Source organism: Thunnus maccoyii, chromosome 5 (assembly GCF_910596095.1).
Source record: "Thunnus maccoyii chromosome 5, fThuMac1.1, whole genome shotgun sequence".
Lineage (NCBI taxonomy): Eukaryota > Metazoa > Chordata > Actinopteri > Scombriformes > Scombridae > Thunnus > Thunnus maccoyii.
Genome location: NC_056537.1, coordinates 25986456 through 26003479, shown reverse-complemented (window position 1 = coordinate 26003479; position 17024 = coordinate 25986456). Strand labels below are relative to the sequence as shown.

General features: G+C 37.4%; 1 protein-coding gene and 1 long non-coding RNA gene across 3 annotated transcripts; both read left to right on the top strand.

Annotated features, from left to right (window-relative positions):
* The first annotated feature begins 1678 nt into the window (after positions 1-1678).
* ndufa9a (NADH:ubiquinone oxidoreductase subunit A9a) lies at positions 1679-8987 on the top strand. 2 transcript variants are annotated; one of them, XM_042410586.1, is made up of 11 exons: positions 1679-1785; positions 3994-4170; positions 5059-5156; positions 5259-5350; positions 5768-5909; positions 6091-6193; positions 6733-6803; positions 7429-7505; positions 7842-7937; positions 8517-8583; positions 8727-8987. In XM_042410586.1, the coding sequence occupies exons 1-11, from the start codon at positions 1731-1733 to the stop codon at positions 8895-8897; spliced, it is 1149 nt and encodes a 382-aa protein (XP_042266520.1). In that variant the 5' UTR covers positions 1679-1730; the 3' UTR covers positions 8898-8987. The 2 variants fall into 2 exon arrangements, with proteins under 2 accessions (XP_042266520.1, XP_042266521.1); XM_042410587.1 differs by having other exon boundaries at positions 1688-1785; positions 3997-4170.
* A 1889-nt stretch (positions 8988-10876) lies between these two features.
* On the top strand, positions 10877-11793 carry LOC121898073. The gene is made up of 2 exons (XR_006096344.1): positions 10877-11220; positions 11597-11793. It is a non-coding gene; the product is annotated as an uncharacterized LOC121898073 (long non-coding RNA).
* Positions 11794-17024: the final 5231 nt, after the last annotated feature.

Below are 17024 nucleotides of genomic sequence, written 5' to 3'. Positions count from 1 at the left end.
CTATCAGCTAAGCAACCAGGGATCCTGACAGGATGGATTGTAGCTGAAATAAGAGAAGTCAAGTAATTTTTTATGTCTTTTATGATGAAATAAAAAGTTGTTTCAATGAGCCTGTGTCTTAATACTTTATGATTTGTATCCATAAAGTTGTCTTTGGGTTTCAGCAATAACAACTCAACAAAGATTGACTTGATATGTTTATGCCATGAAAAAAATACTCTGTTAGGGACAGTGTGAATATTATAAGGGGGCTGAATCCTATATAACATTTTATAAAAAAGCAAGATCCTCCCCAGCTATAATAAAATTTTCATCAGGCCCTCCCCTTGATTTAGAAGTTTTGTACTGCTCTAACAGACCTTGCAGTCAAGTTTTCATTCAGGGATTAGGATTTGAAGATATAGTGATTTTGGTTTTTTGCTGTTATCCTGTCCTGTATTTTAATATGGCCAAAATGAATTGGCTGCCTCTCGGCTTTTGTATGAGATCAGCCTGTCTGTCATAACCATTAGTTAATTGCCTTCTGTAAAAGTCCACTATGTGCAGGAGAGAGGGGGGCACACCCTCTCCACTAGGTTTTGCACACAGCTGATTTGGTTTTATTTGGATTTGACCTTAAGACACAAAGTGAAGTGTATAATCAAAGCTTGAAAAGTTGGTAAAAGTGTGGATGAGCAGATAATGAAGTGTGTGTGTTCAGATCACTTGTTGACTTGGAAAACATGCCTGCATTAATGAACTCATCACATGTTCCAATAATATTTGTACCGTGCCGTATGATAAACAATAGGCCTATCAGACCTTCCATATTCTGAATGTTGCTCAGACTTGTTGTCTATTCAACATTTTTGAGTCATTTTGAGTGTTAAATTGTATTTAAATGACAATGACAATTTTTGTATGTTTGGAAAAATGTATTTGAACTCTATAAATCTTATTTTAAAGGACAGGTTCACAACTTTTCAAGTCTGTCTTACAGTCTAACAGTCGGGTTCTCAAATGCACACTGAAATAGGTTTTTCTTGCTGCAATCATTCCTCATGTTCATACTGGCCATTAGAAGATCCTTTCATAATGCACTTACAATGTGAAGCTACAGATATACTCCCTAGCGGACACGTACATGGACAGCTGCCAAAATCCACAGGCCTTCCTCTGTGCAGAAATGTATTTAAAAGTTTATCTGAAGCTAATATGAAGCTTCAGCTGTCCAAATTAGCCAAATCAAGTAGATATCTTTCAACATTACAGTCTTTTTAGTCCCATGGTCCCTCTTTTTGTAACTATACTTCCATTGCAGCTCAACAGGGAAACACTGTCTGAGGAAACACAGAGGGAATTTGATGCTAAAAAGACTGTAAACGTGGCAGATGTCCACTTGATATGACTAACTCAGACTGCTGAAACTTCATATAACCTTCAGATAAACTTTTAAATGCATCTTTGAACAAAATGACTGTGTGGACACACTGAATTTTGGCCTCCATCACTTACATTGAAAACACATTTGAAGGAGATCTTTTAATAGCCAGTATGAACAGGAGGAATGATTACAGTGAGGAAAACCTCTTTCACTGTTCATATAGACATCTGACTGTTGTTTAAAGACACACTTGAAAAGATGTGAAACTATCCCTTTATTTGTGCTACGCTACACTGCACGTCCGGTCCAGAGTAGCGCTATCGACAATTCGTCATTTTGGCCCACACGGCTTGCCGTAGACAGAAAGATGGCGACCGTCGCGCTGGTTAGCCGTCCTGCGAGTGTCCTTCTAAAGATTTCCAGTGAGTAACGTTAAGATAGTAGTCAGTAGATATACACATGTATTTCTTAGATTGTTATATTGTGAATGCAGTTCTTTACACCCACGCCATACTAACACAGTTTAGACCACACACTCGGGTTGAATGACCTTGCTAACAGCTAACGTTAGCTACTAGCAGGGACTATAGCGTTAGCTAGCCATTAGCTCACATTTGAAGCTTTGAATAATTCTAGTGTCAGATTTCTAACTATTGTAGTTGATGACTAAATACCTACATCATATTGTGGATCAATAAATTAAGGATATTACGTCATGGTCATCAGAGTCATTGTGTTTTCAAGTGCGTGACGTGACGTCTGTTATTGAGACACAGTACAGTCACTGTTTTTATAAACAGTCTCGCAGACATTAACATTAACGACACGACAGGTTTTAACTCTGGAAATGTAACAACAGTTTTAGGTGTCTGGTATAAATATGAGTCTGACAGCAGCAATGTAGTTAGTTCCTGCTTGCAGTAAGGTGTAAAGGAAACGTTACAGGCAACCATCTAGCCTTTTGAAACACTCTCTTGATGCACAAAAGTGGAAATACAGTAAATCACAATTTAAGCAAAGCAATGATTATATAGAAGTAGTGGCATAAAATACTACAGTGTAATACTCAATGTCACGTTGTTAACATTATTTATTGATCTACAGTTTTGTTAGAAATTTTATTAGGCCTATATCAGGATAAACCCCTTGAGATGTATCATCTCGTTTTCAAGGAATCCCAAACTAACACAAAACAAATGGAAAATAAGACAGTACAAGATACAGTAATACATAACACAACAATGACAAAAGAAACAAGAAACTAAAAAACAAAAACAGAAGAGTTAGGCTACAACCTTAGTCTAGACACAATCAAAAAGAAAAAATCAATCTACAAAGGAACAGTGACAACATTACTGAAAATATAGGCAATTTGTTTTATGATAAGGAAACAAAACATTTTTAAATAAGCCAAATGATGACAGAGAATATTTGCAGGTAACCTATTCCAATCAGAAGGGGCCTGAAACATAACAGCTTTTCTACCAACTTCCTTAGATACAGAGGAGACCATAAAGAGGATCTGATCAGAGTGTCTTAGCCAGTATGAACAGGAGGAATGATTACAGCAAGGAAAATTTCTTTCATTGTTCATTTGGGCACCTGACTGTTGTTTTAAGACAGATATGAAAAATTGTGAATCTCTCCCCTGAGGTCATTGTGAAAGCTGCAGTTTGGGGTATTGTTGCAGGATATCTTGAAAAGTCTCTAATTTTTTAAATTCAATTCCCTCAAAAGAGGCCTTTGAGGGTATCAAAAGTCTTTAATTCCATTTACAAAGGTTTTGAATATTGTTTCTTGCCTGCTGTGGTTGCAGGCTGTCTGGAGACCTTAAACATCCATAAGCTTCAAGTGAGACTGGTGCAACAGTGGATTGTTCATGCAGGAAGCTGTTTAATTCCTTTTTGATGTGTTTCAGTCAGCATCATCAGACCTGTATCAAATACTGTCGCTACTGTAGCTACAGTCGCTAGGAAGCTTGTCCACTCACAACAGATATGTGCTAATTTTAGCAAGTCATGTTAATTAAATATTACTATAAATAATTCTTATATAGTTGGGAAGTACTGACAAAAATGTGATATAAATGTCACATACACATATATAAACATGTATAAATGAACACAAGGAATAATTATATGTCCTGACTGGTTGTCTGTCACTGGTTTTCTGTCTTTGACCAATATAATTGTGAAATAGGTATTTAAGTGCATTCTTTATGGTATTAAATAGGTCTTAAAAGTCTTAAATTTAATTTGATGAACAGTGTAGAACCTGTGTGCTGAATTATATTGCATTATACTGAGAGGTGTTAACAATAAGGGTCACTACATTAGGGCTGCAACTAACAATTACTTTCAGTATCAATCAATCTGATGATTATTTCCCCAATTAATTGTTTGCAGTTTCCTAGAGCCCAAAGTGATGTCATCAGATATCTTGTTTTGTCCAATCAACAATTTAAAACTTAAAATATTCAGTTTACTACAACATTATGACATGGAAAAGCAGCAAATTTTCACATTTGAGAACCTTAAACAAAAGATTGTTCTAATACCTAATAAACTGGCAACTGAGTCTATCGCACTGTTAATGCTGACTAACCACTACCTGTGTTCCTCTCTTCTCAGAAGGCAGCTGCTCCCCTGCTGTATTGTCAGCTGCCTCAGTCGCCACAGGCCAGCAGAGGAAGCTGCACCATGCTGTCATCCCCAGAGGAAAGGGAGGACGCTCCTCTTCCAGTGGAATAGCAGCCACTGTGTTTGGTGCCACCGGTTTCCTGGGGCGATATGTGGTCAATAGGCTGGGTGAGTTGAAAAATAAAGCATATGTACTGATGTTACACGCACACTAATACTTCCTGTATGTGCAGCATGCTTGTGTATTTTTTTGATGAGCTGGTGCATGTAAACATCACATCTTGAGGGGAGTTCCATCAACGCAGCTAATTCAAGCCAGGCTTTTTCAAGTAAGCGCGGTTTGAATTAAGGTCGACCTTCACTTAAGGCTCAAGCTGTTCTACTAACATAGTTCAGCCTTGTCTAGTCAACGTTAACTCTAACCGGGCTTGAATAAGATTGCATTGTGCGCATGCACAGAGTACAAAAGCAGCCCAGAACAGTCCATTGTCAACAAGACAGAAGGGAAAACTAGAGCAGTGTTCTTCTCAGCAGCAGAACAAACCCGGCTGATGAAACTATAGGAAGAAGAAAGGAGTTATCACCAAAAAGGGCGATACTGCTGCAATTAACAAGGCGAGGGAGATAGCTTTGCAAAAAAATTGCTGACAGGTTAAATGCGCAAGTTATACAACCCTACTTGTGTGGGCAGTGATGGCCTAAAGGTTAGACAAGCGAGCTTGTGATCGGAAGGTTGTCGGTCAAATCCCCTGGACCAGCAGGGTGAATGTGGGTGGCGAAAGTGAAAAGATAAATTGGGTTCAATTACTTCAGTTTATTTATACATTTATTTATGTTGGGATTATGTTGTTTGAAGTGGTCGGGACAATTGGATCAATTACTGCAATGTCAACTTGTTCAGATGTATTCTTGGTAAAAGTTAACATTTTAATGAATTACTGCTATCAATTTTTAAGTTATAAAACAATTCCCCCAAAACTTGACTCGTGATTGCTCCTTTGTAAGATAATGACACAAAGATATGATTGCATGTGTTTTTTCCCTGATGGTTTGCAGGTCGGATTGGATCTCAGATTGTAATCCCTCACCGCTGTGATCAGTATGACATCATGTACTTCAGGCCCATGGGTGATCTTGGACAAATCATTTTTATGGTAAGATGCAGAAATGTTGCAACACTCATGGATGGTGGAATGTTTAATCTGCTTCCCCTTAAAGCCTTAAATGAACTGTAAATGTGTTTGATCTTGTTGCAGGAGTGGGACCCCAGGAACAAAGACTCCATCAAACAGGCTTTGGAGCACTCCAACGTCGTCATCAACCTGGTGGGCAGAGAGTGGGAGACGAGGTATACATGTAGACTGGAAAATATTTTTTAAAGCATCTGAATTAATTGTTGTTTAGATGAAATGAAATTGTAATCCTCTTCCACTATGTCACATAATATGTACAAGAATCATTATGTTGTCATGGTCACATGCGACTTTGAGTAGTGAGGTGTATTCACAATAAAAAATCATACACTGGTGCCCTTTACAAGAGAATAATTGACATTGGAACACCTTAGTGTTTTAATTTTTACACTTATGAATGAGGAAACTATTGCTGACAATTGGAAAAGAAACATATTAGTTTGCTTTATTAGCAGATTTGCGTCACTGGTTTTATCATGTTTATGTAGGTGCGTGCGGGAGGAATGTTGGATCAGCCTTTAAATTGTAAGCAAGCATTCACATGTAAGCATTCTTCCTCTTATTGTGTACAGGAACTATCGCTTTGAGGATGTCTTCGTCACCATCCCTCAGCAGATTGCCAAGGCAGCCAGAGAGGCCGGCATCACAAAGTTCGTCCACATGTCTCACCTCAACGCTGACATACGCAGCCCGTCCAAATACCTGAGGAACAAGGTAGTGTGCTGTTATTCTACATACTGCACAATCAAAATCACAGTCAAAATAGTGTATTGCGTCAATATGTCTATCAGCTCTGTAGTGTATGTACTTTGTAAAGCCTGTGTTAGCTATTAATTAAAGGGTAAAGAAGGCGTACGTGTTGTTAATCATTGTGCGCATTGTGTCTCGGCCACAGGCTGTAGGAGAGACAGCAGTGAGAGATGAGTTTCCTGACGCCATCATCATGAAGCCCTCTGAGATATTTGGGAGAGAGGACCGATTCTTCAACTATTACGCAAGTAAGACAGTTGTTTGTTTGTGTGTGTGACGGAGATTGTAAAAGCAGACAGTGATTGATGAGTATTTCTGCACATCAGTCTCCGCCTGATGGTAATGTGACGCCTGTTGGATGCCGTGTATGTTAATGTTCTTGTTTATGTCTGTGGTTTGGTTCCTGTACATTCAGTGCTCTGCCTTGGATGCTCCGACTTCAACTGTGCCGCATATTAACTGCGTTGACATCTCCTTATTAATTAAGCCTGAGCAGAGCAGTTTTTTTTTTTTTCTTGTGACAACTAAATGCTCAACCATTTTAAAAACAGTCCTTTTTTAGTTCTAACTCTAATAATAACTCTGAATATGTAGCATGTTTGCAGAGTTTTATCCCTGTTTTTTTCAATACTGTAGCTCTTTTTCAGCGGTAGCCATAAAGTATCAAATTTGAACACATTTAGTGGAATCGATGTTGTGTGACTAGTTTTGGTGTACAGAAGCGCTGCAGAGGAGGCTGCCATCCCATATTGTGTTGCAATGAAAATTACTTTTACACATTTTTCAGACATGCGCTGGTTCGGCAATGCCATTCCACTTATTGGCCTGGGGAAGAAGACGGTGAAGCAGCCTGTTCATGTAAGTTTGTTGAAATTATAAGTTAACATTTCTCTTGGCAATGAACTCAAAATGACAGAAATCATTGCTCAAATTATGACAGGAATGCAACCGGCAGTACTAACATTCTGTTACTTTGTGAGGTTTTTCACATTTATAATTGTATATAATGCAACCACCCTTGCTGGTACAACTAAAACTGATCACTAAGCAGCTCAACAGGTTTATTTCAGTGTTGGACACCTAACTTAAGCTCACCTTGGCATTTGATAAAGAGGATAGGAATGTTGCAGGAACTCAAATAACAAGTACGGTGCCATAGTTTTTTGGCCCGTCTGCAAAAAAAAACAGTTGTTACCAGTCCTAAAACTTGTTTGATTACTTGAGATTCATAGTTCAGTTTTGTGACAGCATTCAAGTCATGAGGACTCTTTCAACCAATACTGCACGATTACAATCTATTTTGTAATAAACTGATCATATAACTAATATATAATATATATATTATATATATAATATATAATATTCTAAAACCGTGTCCTGTCTTGTCAAAGTCTAAAAGAAACAAAACAAGTCCCACAAAATCATTGAATATCAAACAATCCCACCTTAATTGTGTATTTTTTTGTTTTGTTTTTTCCCTTAGGTGGTGGATGTGGCCAAGGCCATCATCAACGCTGTCAGAGACCCTGATGCTAATGGAAAGACATACGCACTAGTTGGGTAGGTAACCAGTAAACCTATCCCTGGACATTCAGCAAATAGTCACAAAGAAAGTTACAGACATTGACAGCTGTCTGGACACTTAAAGTACAAATAATTAAACAAGAATTACATGTGTAGAAAAAGGTTGTGTCATAAGATTTTCCTCTCCCTGCTCCTTTTCAGTCATAGAATGTGTACAAGGAAATTGAATAGTATTTTGTTCATGAATCACATCTTTTTCTGGAACTGACGTTGACATGAGCTGAACAATAAATGAAATTTAATTTCTGTACCGATTGACAATAGGACTTTCCTTAATAGATTGTTTTTGTCCTGTTTTCTGCTGTTGTCTAGTCCCAACCGTTACCTCCTTCACGACCTGGTGGAGTACGTCTACGGAGTGGCACACAGACCATTTGTGCCCTACCCCCTGCCCCGCCCACTGTACCAGTAAGTGCCTCATGAATGTTGAACATTTGCCAGGAACCAGTCACCTCAAGAAAGACTCAAGAATTCAATGACATTAAAGGCATGTTGTAAAACAGCAAAGGAGGCGGTTGACAGATTGTGAGGTGTTATTATGGAATACAAAAGTACAAGACATAAAGTACAAGACAGAATACAAACCCGTATGACCTCAAGTTATTTTTTAAAATTAATGGATCAACATCAGGACCTGCTGTTTCAGTCCAACCTGTGTGGCAAGGAAAGTACTGTAGTAGGTGCAGCAGTTCCGTAGTATTGTCTCTTCATTCAATTCTTCGTAGAGGTGAAATATGCCTCATAGCTACAAGTCTTTTTGTATATGATGCTACAATATAAGCACACACACTTGAAATATTCCCCTACAGAGCCACTAGAGAGTACCTTTTAAGTTAAACACAAGAAATAACCATATACCCTTGACGACTGTATTAGTGGGAATACATTGAGTCCCCACTTTGCTCTAATCATGGCAATGTATGGTCTCTTAGGCGCAATGCTGATGTACCACTGAACAGTCATGTGACATTTCTGTTTTCTTTTCAGCCTTGCTGCTCAGTTTTTTGCAATGAACCCATTTGAGCCCTGGACATCCCCAGACAAAATTGACAGGGTAAGAAAACCAAGATTTTACTATAACTTTAAACTTGTTTTGAGAATTGTACCACCAATAGTGGAGCCTCCACAGCCAACACTTTTTTCTTTTAGATAATTAATAAGAAACTTCTAATTCTGTTCTACACTTCTATTTTCCAGTTTCACACAACAGACATGAAGTACCCAGGGCTTCCTGGTCTGGAGGATCTTGGTATCACTCCTTCCACTGTAGAACAAAAGGCAATTGAGATTCTGCGTCGCCACCGCCGGTTCCGTTACCTGGAAACTGAGTTGGATGAGACAAAGCCAGCCAAGACTGTCAACTACTAAACTACCTTATGAGAAATGTCCCAACATCACTTCTAAATGCTTTGTCTTTAACTGTATTCTGTACATAAATAAAGAGTTATCCTCTAAGGATTTTCTTGTATTCAGTGGTTTTCTTACATTAGATGTGACCTTATCATTACAGTGCCTATAAGTGTATCCACCTCATTTTCCATGTTCACCTGGTTGGACACTCTATTCCCACTACTGCAGTCTGCAGGAGAACTGCCATTTGGTAGAAGATATATTTTCCATCAAGACAACAGCAAACTTTACAACAATGTTAATGTCCTGGAGCAGTCACGTTATTGTGAAGTTCCATAAAGACAGAGGAAAAAATAGTTGATAATTAAGTGTTCAGATGTGTGGGGCTAATAGTGTAGTTTATTAATCTAAAAAGGAAACTGCAGTGTTACAGTGACTTAGTCTCACAAATAACTAAATTAAATTAGGTAGGTAAGAACAATACAATTAAACAGCCAAATTAAATACAATAGACTAAATAGAAAAAAACAAGACTAGACTACAAATAGATGGTTATACAATGATTGTGCCAGTAACATACTGAACTTCAGTAGTGCTATTAATAAAAACTTTCATAAAAAAAACTGCACTAAGTACTGGAGTGTACTTTGTACCTTCTATTATATTACCTTGATAGAGTCAAATGAGTCCACCCTTCCACCCTCAAGTCAGTAAGGTAGTACTACCTGTTGTTTCCTTTAAAAGCAGTGTGCTGACTGCTCCTGCGTCTGCCTTATTAAATCATGCTATTTATTAGATTTTTAACAGACTTAAACAACTGTCAATAGAAAGACTAAATTAATCTAAGTAAGATAAGATTGCTTTATTGTACAGCTGTAGAGTCTGTGGAGAGAAGAGTTGCCGGCTCACAGGACAGAATGACATTGATTTGATCCTTCGTGAGAAAACCACAATGAGGACATACTACATGCGAAGAGCTGGAATAATTGGAGCGCTTTTAATCTTAACATACATCATCACCTACATGATTGCGATTCTGAAAACAGACAGTTTTTTTTCACAAGGACCCACAGGTGAAGATGTTGTGAGAAGGAAACTGGACAAGATTGAACAGATCCTATACAAGCTGGGTAAGTACCAGTTCAGAAGAAAACTTCAAAAGTTCTGGCTTACAGTGGATTTGAAATGAAGTAAACCTAATTATATTAACTTGAGTAGATAATTGTACAGTACAACACTTTCATTTCAATGCCTGCACAGGTGCTTTAGCTACAATTACAGTTGCTGAGCTTAAATGAATGAGAGCCACATTGTTAATCCAGTGCAAATGACATTAAAATGTAAATAAATTGAACATCTTTGCCAACTAGGTTTTACAACAGCCGCTGTATTGATCATTGTGGGTGGAATTTATAGTTCACCGCATAGCTTTGATTTACAGTTTGATGAGTAATCACAGACCGGGTGACCTCATTCACCTTTTTGATGTATGAGACAAGAGATTACTGAGTTTCCCAGACTGACTAGTTCAGCTCTCTAGAAATGCTTTATTTCCTCAGCACATTGTGTAATACTGGGGATCGGTTTTTCAATTCCTGATTAAATTTATCCTCTTTAACTACATGCTAAATCAGAACAAGACATATTGTATCACTTATCAGTTTCTTGCACTTTTGATTCTTCTCATTATCATTAATAGTCCATATATTTTAGATACAAATGGACATCTTTTGTCAAACTTTTCTCCCTTCACTAAAACAACTACAACATGCAGTGAGATTCCTCAGAAAAAGAAGCAATACCACAAAGTAGTATCAAAAGCAAATGGACTTTTCATTCAGAATGGCTCTTTAACCCAAAGTTTTGCAAGCTGTTGCAAAAAGTCTTCCAGATAATTTTAAACTTACAGAATTTTGCAAATTTCAAGCAGACTTGATTTTTTTTAAATCGGATATACAAACTAAATGTGTACATCACAAATTCAAAGCTCCATCACTGTCTTTATGAACAGTTTAATGTTTATTAATTTAGAAGGGTAAAAAAACACATGCGTCAGAGGTGCCTGGTTATACTGTCCATTACAGACATTAATGGACACCTGCCAGCCATCAGAACTGAGAATTCTCTGTGTGTATGGGATAAACTCCACCGGTGTTCAGTCTTAACGCAAAAGTTAAAAGACATGAATATAAGCGATATCACACTGGGCGGATCGAGGTGAAATTGTTTTTACGAGTGTTTCAATTTGAGTGAAACGTGCGCATATCCTGAGGCTTTTCGACTCTGCTTAACAAGAAAAGAAGAGAAATCGAGGAAAAACAGAAAAAAACTGGAGTTTCTGGTAAGTTTTAAAATCTGTCAGAGACACGGTCATGTGTATTGCTAGTTAGCCACCATCAATGTCTATATAATTAGTACATTTTGTTTCATAATGAAAGATTGTAAAATAACACATGGCCAACATGTGCTTCATGTTCAAACACACTTTGAGAATGTAAGTCTGTAATGGACAAGGAGATAAGACTAAGTGGCAAGATGTTGTATGCTACATTTGATTTTACTGAGAAAACAAGTGCTAGAAGAGTAAGTGACATTGATTAGCTTTTGATAGTTGCCAAACAGATTTATACTTCTACCAGGAAATTCTCTGAATAACATGTTTAATCATTTCCTTTTCCAACCTCACTCTGTCATTTTATGAACACAATCCACCAAAGCAATGTTGATAGACCAAAAGACTTCCACCAATGAAGAAAAGATTGTAGCGCCAAAGTTGTATCCAGACTCCTTCCTGTTTGCCATGTGGGGTGATGACTTGTCAGAAGAGGAGCAGAAGGAGGCTGAAGCTTCAAACTGAATTTCATATACTTTTTTACTAATTGATACAAACTTGAAATAAAATTAAAAAAAGCCATGCCTTGAGTGCTGTTTGAGTTTGTCGATTGCAGTTATTGCTCTGACTGCCTTTGAAAATATTTTATTCCAACAGTGCTCAGTTTAACTGATTGGGCAACACAACACATATTTCTACACACTGTGTCACAGATGAACTGTCTGTACAGTTCAACGACAGATCTGGTGAGAGGTTCAAATCCTTTTTATAGTAAATAATAATGATAATGATAATAGGCAAGCGGCTGGCAGATTTGCTTCACTCACCAGCTGAAAAAACAATGGTATCTATTGAGTGACTGGAAAAATGTGTCACCAGCCATTTGGCCGGTGGACATAAAAGATAAATTTGCAGCCTTACTACAAGTTCAAATAACAATTTTGTTGATTTCTATGATTCACTATGACTACACACGCCTTTTCGGTGTGTGAGTTGGGATCCTGCACAAGATAAGGTGGTAACCATAATGGATAGATATTTGTGATCCAATGTGCAAAATGCAAATACAAGTCTGACCACACTGATACAGTGCCAGTCAAAATTTTGGACACACCTTGCCATTCTCTTGAATGAGTAAGTGTGTCCAAACATTTGACTGGTACTGTATGTGCACAGGGCTCAGAAACACCTCTGTAGACATCTTTGGACTAATGGACATCTTTCTCTTCAGCTTCTGTAAGTTTAGTAATAAATTCTTGAATCCTTAGGTAACAGTGGGCCTCATGCAAGAAGCACTCGTACGAACAGATTAGTTCTCAAAACGCACGTAGGAGTGATTTAAGAACATTCGTGGCATTCATCACTTTTCTCATACATAGAATTTTCTCTTAGGTATAGACGATATTTGCGAGTGATCCAGACCTGTCATACATGTCATGAATAGATCATCTCTGCCTTTCTTGACTGAGGACAAACACTTGTTTGACTTGCAATTATAATGCCCTAATCTGAATGAATTTGGAATTTAACTATGATACCAAAATTAACAAAAATTTAATAATACTGTAAGTAAAACAAAATAAATGCAAAATGTATATTCTATTTACCATATTTTCACCATCATGGCTGCCAATTTGTTTAAAAGGTTTGTAGATTTTATGATTTTTATGGCCATAAATTAGCACAGCAACTTCTACATTTGCAACTCCAGTATCATCTTGTGTTTCAGCTGACAGTGTAACATTACTTCCTCTAATATCTCTGTGACTGCCACATGACCGCCTCCCATCATGGACCACTTTGCTTTAGAAAGATGTTTTTTTAGCATCTAACTCATTCTCTCTTTATTTCTGTCACAGTGCAAAGCTGTTCTGATGGCATGTTAGCTGGATTCATATTCTCTAATTGTTTCAGGTCTCCTTCTGTCACTCCTAGTTCAGGCAGTAAAGAGAGTTTGTTGAATCCCACGTAGGATTTTCTTATTTTTGTCTTATTGCTTTGTGCAAGAACAAATATAAGAGAAAAATAAGAAAACATGCATACATGAGGCCCAATCAGTGCACTTTGGAAAGAACCCACACCCATTTCCAACGAATGTGTCTAGTCAAGTCCTATTTCTATTACCTTTATTTCATCAGATTAACAATATGTTGTGCTGTTCTTTGTGACATCATGTTGTGCAACATAGCCTATGTAAGTCACAGGTGACACATCAATGAACAATGTGTCATACTGAAGTAACTATCCAGACTTCCAAAGAACAGACACCTATGTGGGTGCAACTTTGAGCAGAGTCTCTTTCTGTCTTTTGTACTTAACTGGTAATGGATTGTGAGCTTATAAATACTTGATAGGAACTGAAAAAGACTGAAACTAAAAATCAAATAACAAATAGTCTTGACGTCATATGAACAAAATTATGTAAAAAGGTGTAAATGCTTTTATGATCAGATTCATTCACTTCCTACCTGTGCCTCAGCAGGAAATAGTCTGCATCTAACCTGTAACATACAGGAAAGAAATAACATATAATCTATGTGGCATTTTTGTTAATACAACACAGTAACTCACTGTAAATATGTATTAGTCATAATTATTATTCATTACCTTTTTTGTGGAGTTGATGCAAGTAGCCACTTGCCAACCAGTTTACTCAATGCATGTGCAGAAACAATTACTATAATAGAATACATTAATCTCAGCATTCATTTTCAATACCTACTTACAGTATCTTGTTCAGGGTTACTGGCGGACTGGATCTTATCTGATCTGATGTATGCTGGATACATCAGATCACAGCAGAGAAAACAGATCACCTGACCAGAGTCAGGCAAACACATTCACACTTAGAATTGAAGACAATTTAAGTCTACAATTTGAACTGCTTGTCATCATAATAGGATAAGATAATAGTTCCCTACTTAAGTAAAACTTTGAAAGCAAGACTTAAACATTGGGGCATTTTTCCATTGTGGTATTGATCATACTGCAGTTTTTCTCAATTGTTTAGTTGGATTGTCAGAAACAATGGTGCCAGTTGACACCAGGGAACACAAACACCAAAATGTTTTTCAGTTTACAAAGCGGCAAAAGCAAAATTGTGCTATGTTTTCAAAACCTTTTCAATCAATGGTGGTATATCCATGTCCTCAGTGAGTGTGACCTGAACTGAAAGTTTCCATTGCCACATTTTTTTTAGCTATGCTACCAGCAGTATTAAATGTATTGGCATAAAATTCTGTAGATATTCGTGGTCCCCAGAGGATGAAACAGCAGGCTGATGTATACACCACCCTGACATCTGCTATACCCCCTACACATGCCAGTACGACCCTTATCCTTAGTCCTGCATTTTGCAGGTGCCAATGCAACAACCATGGGTTGTTGTCTGGGTGTCTCACTAACATTCCTTATCTCCTGCTTGTTGGTTAATTAATCTGTGTTTGATCAGTGAAGTTATCTGAAGTGTGACTTAGTTTGCTCTAAGCCTATCAGATTTGCAAGAGTATTGAGATTTGTTTTTGACAAATCTGTAAATGTGTACACTGATCTGTAAATGCGCACATAAATCTGTAAATGTGCAGACCGATGTGTAAAAAAGGACAAGAGAAGCACACACTCATAACTCAGATTCAATGTTTTAATTTTTACACTCTGTAGATCAATGTTTCAACACATCTTAGCTTCTTCAGGGTTTTTGAGTCATGAAAATAACCAAGCTAACAACAGCAGATGTCAAATTGTGTAAACCAACCATGTGTTTTTGGCAGGAACTGGCTAGTTAATCATTGAAAATATTTTTTATGGAATTACCGTTCATGCAAGAGATCTCAACCAATGATAAAGTACCATAAAATGTGTGATAGAGTATGTGTAGAGAGTGTTGTATGTGCTTGTATTTTGGACACACCTTGCCATTCTCTGTATGTATTTTTTTACAAGATGGCTGATGTCAGACAAACAATAATCATAGCTGGCTGGAAATGTGCTATGCAGCCTACAGAAAGTGTCATAGTGGAACACAATGTTCAATATGTGATTGTCACAGCAAAACCATTTTTAGTGAACTTTTGTAAGCAAACATTATACATTCCTGCCTATTTACCAAAATGCTTAATGTATGAAAGTCCACTTTCTCTCTCTGTGACTCAGTTGTTATTTCTGTATTGATGAATTAAACACCTTCATGTTGTACCTTAAAACCATTCAACGCACACCCACTCTTTGATTATCCCTTATTTAACACACTGTAAATGTCCAATAGATGACATTTCTTTGAACTTGGTGTGCATTTATCATCACAGGTCTTTTTATGTTGTAACGAAACACTATAACAGGCTAAATGCTGCTTCACAGTTTTCTCAGTGGTCCCTTTCAGGGGTCTATTCCAGATGGTTTAACAAACTCTGAGCCTCACTCTGAACTATGAGTTGATGAACCTGAGATGGCAAGATTGATGAGATTTTTGGTTCCAGAACAACTGATCAGAGTTCAATCAACTCAGAGTATGTTCACTCTGAGCTAAGCTTGTGTGTGGTAAAAGAAAAAACCCACTATCAATGGAGCTCTGAAACTACGATTCACCATGGCAACAGGTTAATAAAAGGCAGAGCCTCCATACTAATCCATAACCTGAGTCAGAGCGGGGAAAAGGGTCAATAATGAAACACAACGAACTTAGTGAAGAACAGCTGATCAGTGTTTGTTCAATCAACTCTGAGCATGTTGACTCTGAGTTCAGTGTGTGTGTGTGTGTGGTGAATGAAAAAAGCCATCAGCAATGGAGCTCCGATATTACAATTCACCATAGCAACAAGTAAATAAAAGCCAGAGTCTCCAATTTAATCCAGTGACGGTAGGAACATGAATGAGTGTGGGCGGAGTGTGAACATTGATCTTAGGTAGCAGTGACAGAACGTGAGTCAATAAGTTAACACAATAAAGTTTTATTGAGTGTTGTCCATTAATTCATAATTTACCAGACTTGAATAGTGGATCATAAAGTGGTGGAAGCTTACTGTGTATAATATTTTTATGTACAAATACAAAAATAAGGTGGGGACATATATGTACATTTTAGCATATATGGATTCAGCTATAATCTGACAGGGACACAACACAGGGCAGCGACTGAGGATGAAAAATATAGTTGAAGATTAAAAAGATATAGAGAGATAAATCAGATAATAGATATGTTACAAAGAGACATGATTGTAAGCTCACAGTCTGTACCAGCAATAATGAGTTTGGGGATTTGCAGTTGAAAAGGCATCGAGGTTCAAACTAAGAGTAAATGTTTAGACGTCTATTTGGATCTTGGCTCAACAGCATTCAGTGACTTTATTTCAACAACTGAGAGTAAATGTACTAAATTTAAAAGTCCAATAGATGACATTCCAAGGTTCTCTGTTCTGTGTTTTGGTAGCTGTTCTAGCTGTGCGTGCATGTTAGTGTATGTGAGTCCTTCCTGTCTGTTTCCAACATTATGGCCGGGTAACAAACTTTCTTAATTACTGGTGGTAGTGTGACATCTAATGGGCCTGAATGTCATATATTGCATCTTTAAACATCTTCACTGAATTTTAACACTAATTTTCAAACTACATTTAGTTTGCAGTCTGCAGGTGAACCACTACAGAAATATTAATAACCTCCAGATAGGAATGTTCCATGAGTGTGACCAATCACATCATGAGACATATGAGGTGATTATATGTCTTAATCTTTTTTTTATTTAAGATGACCATATTACAAACATGTCCCCTCCAAGACCAACAAGCTGCTGTAACAACCTGCAGAGGTTTGATTCTGAG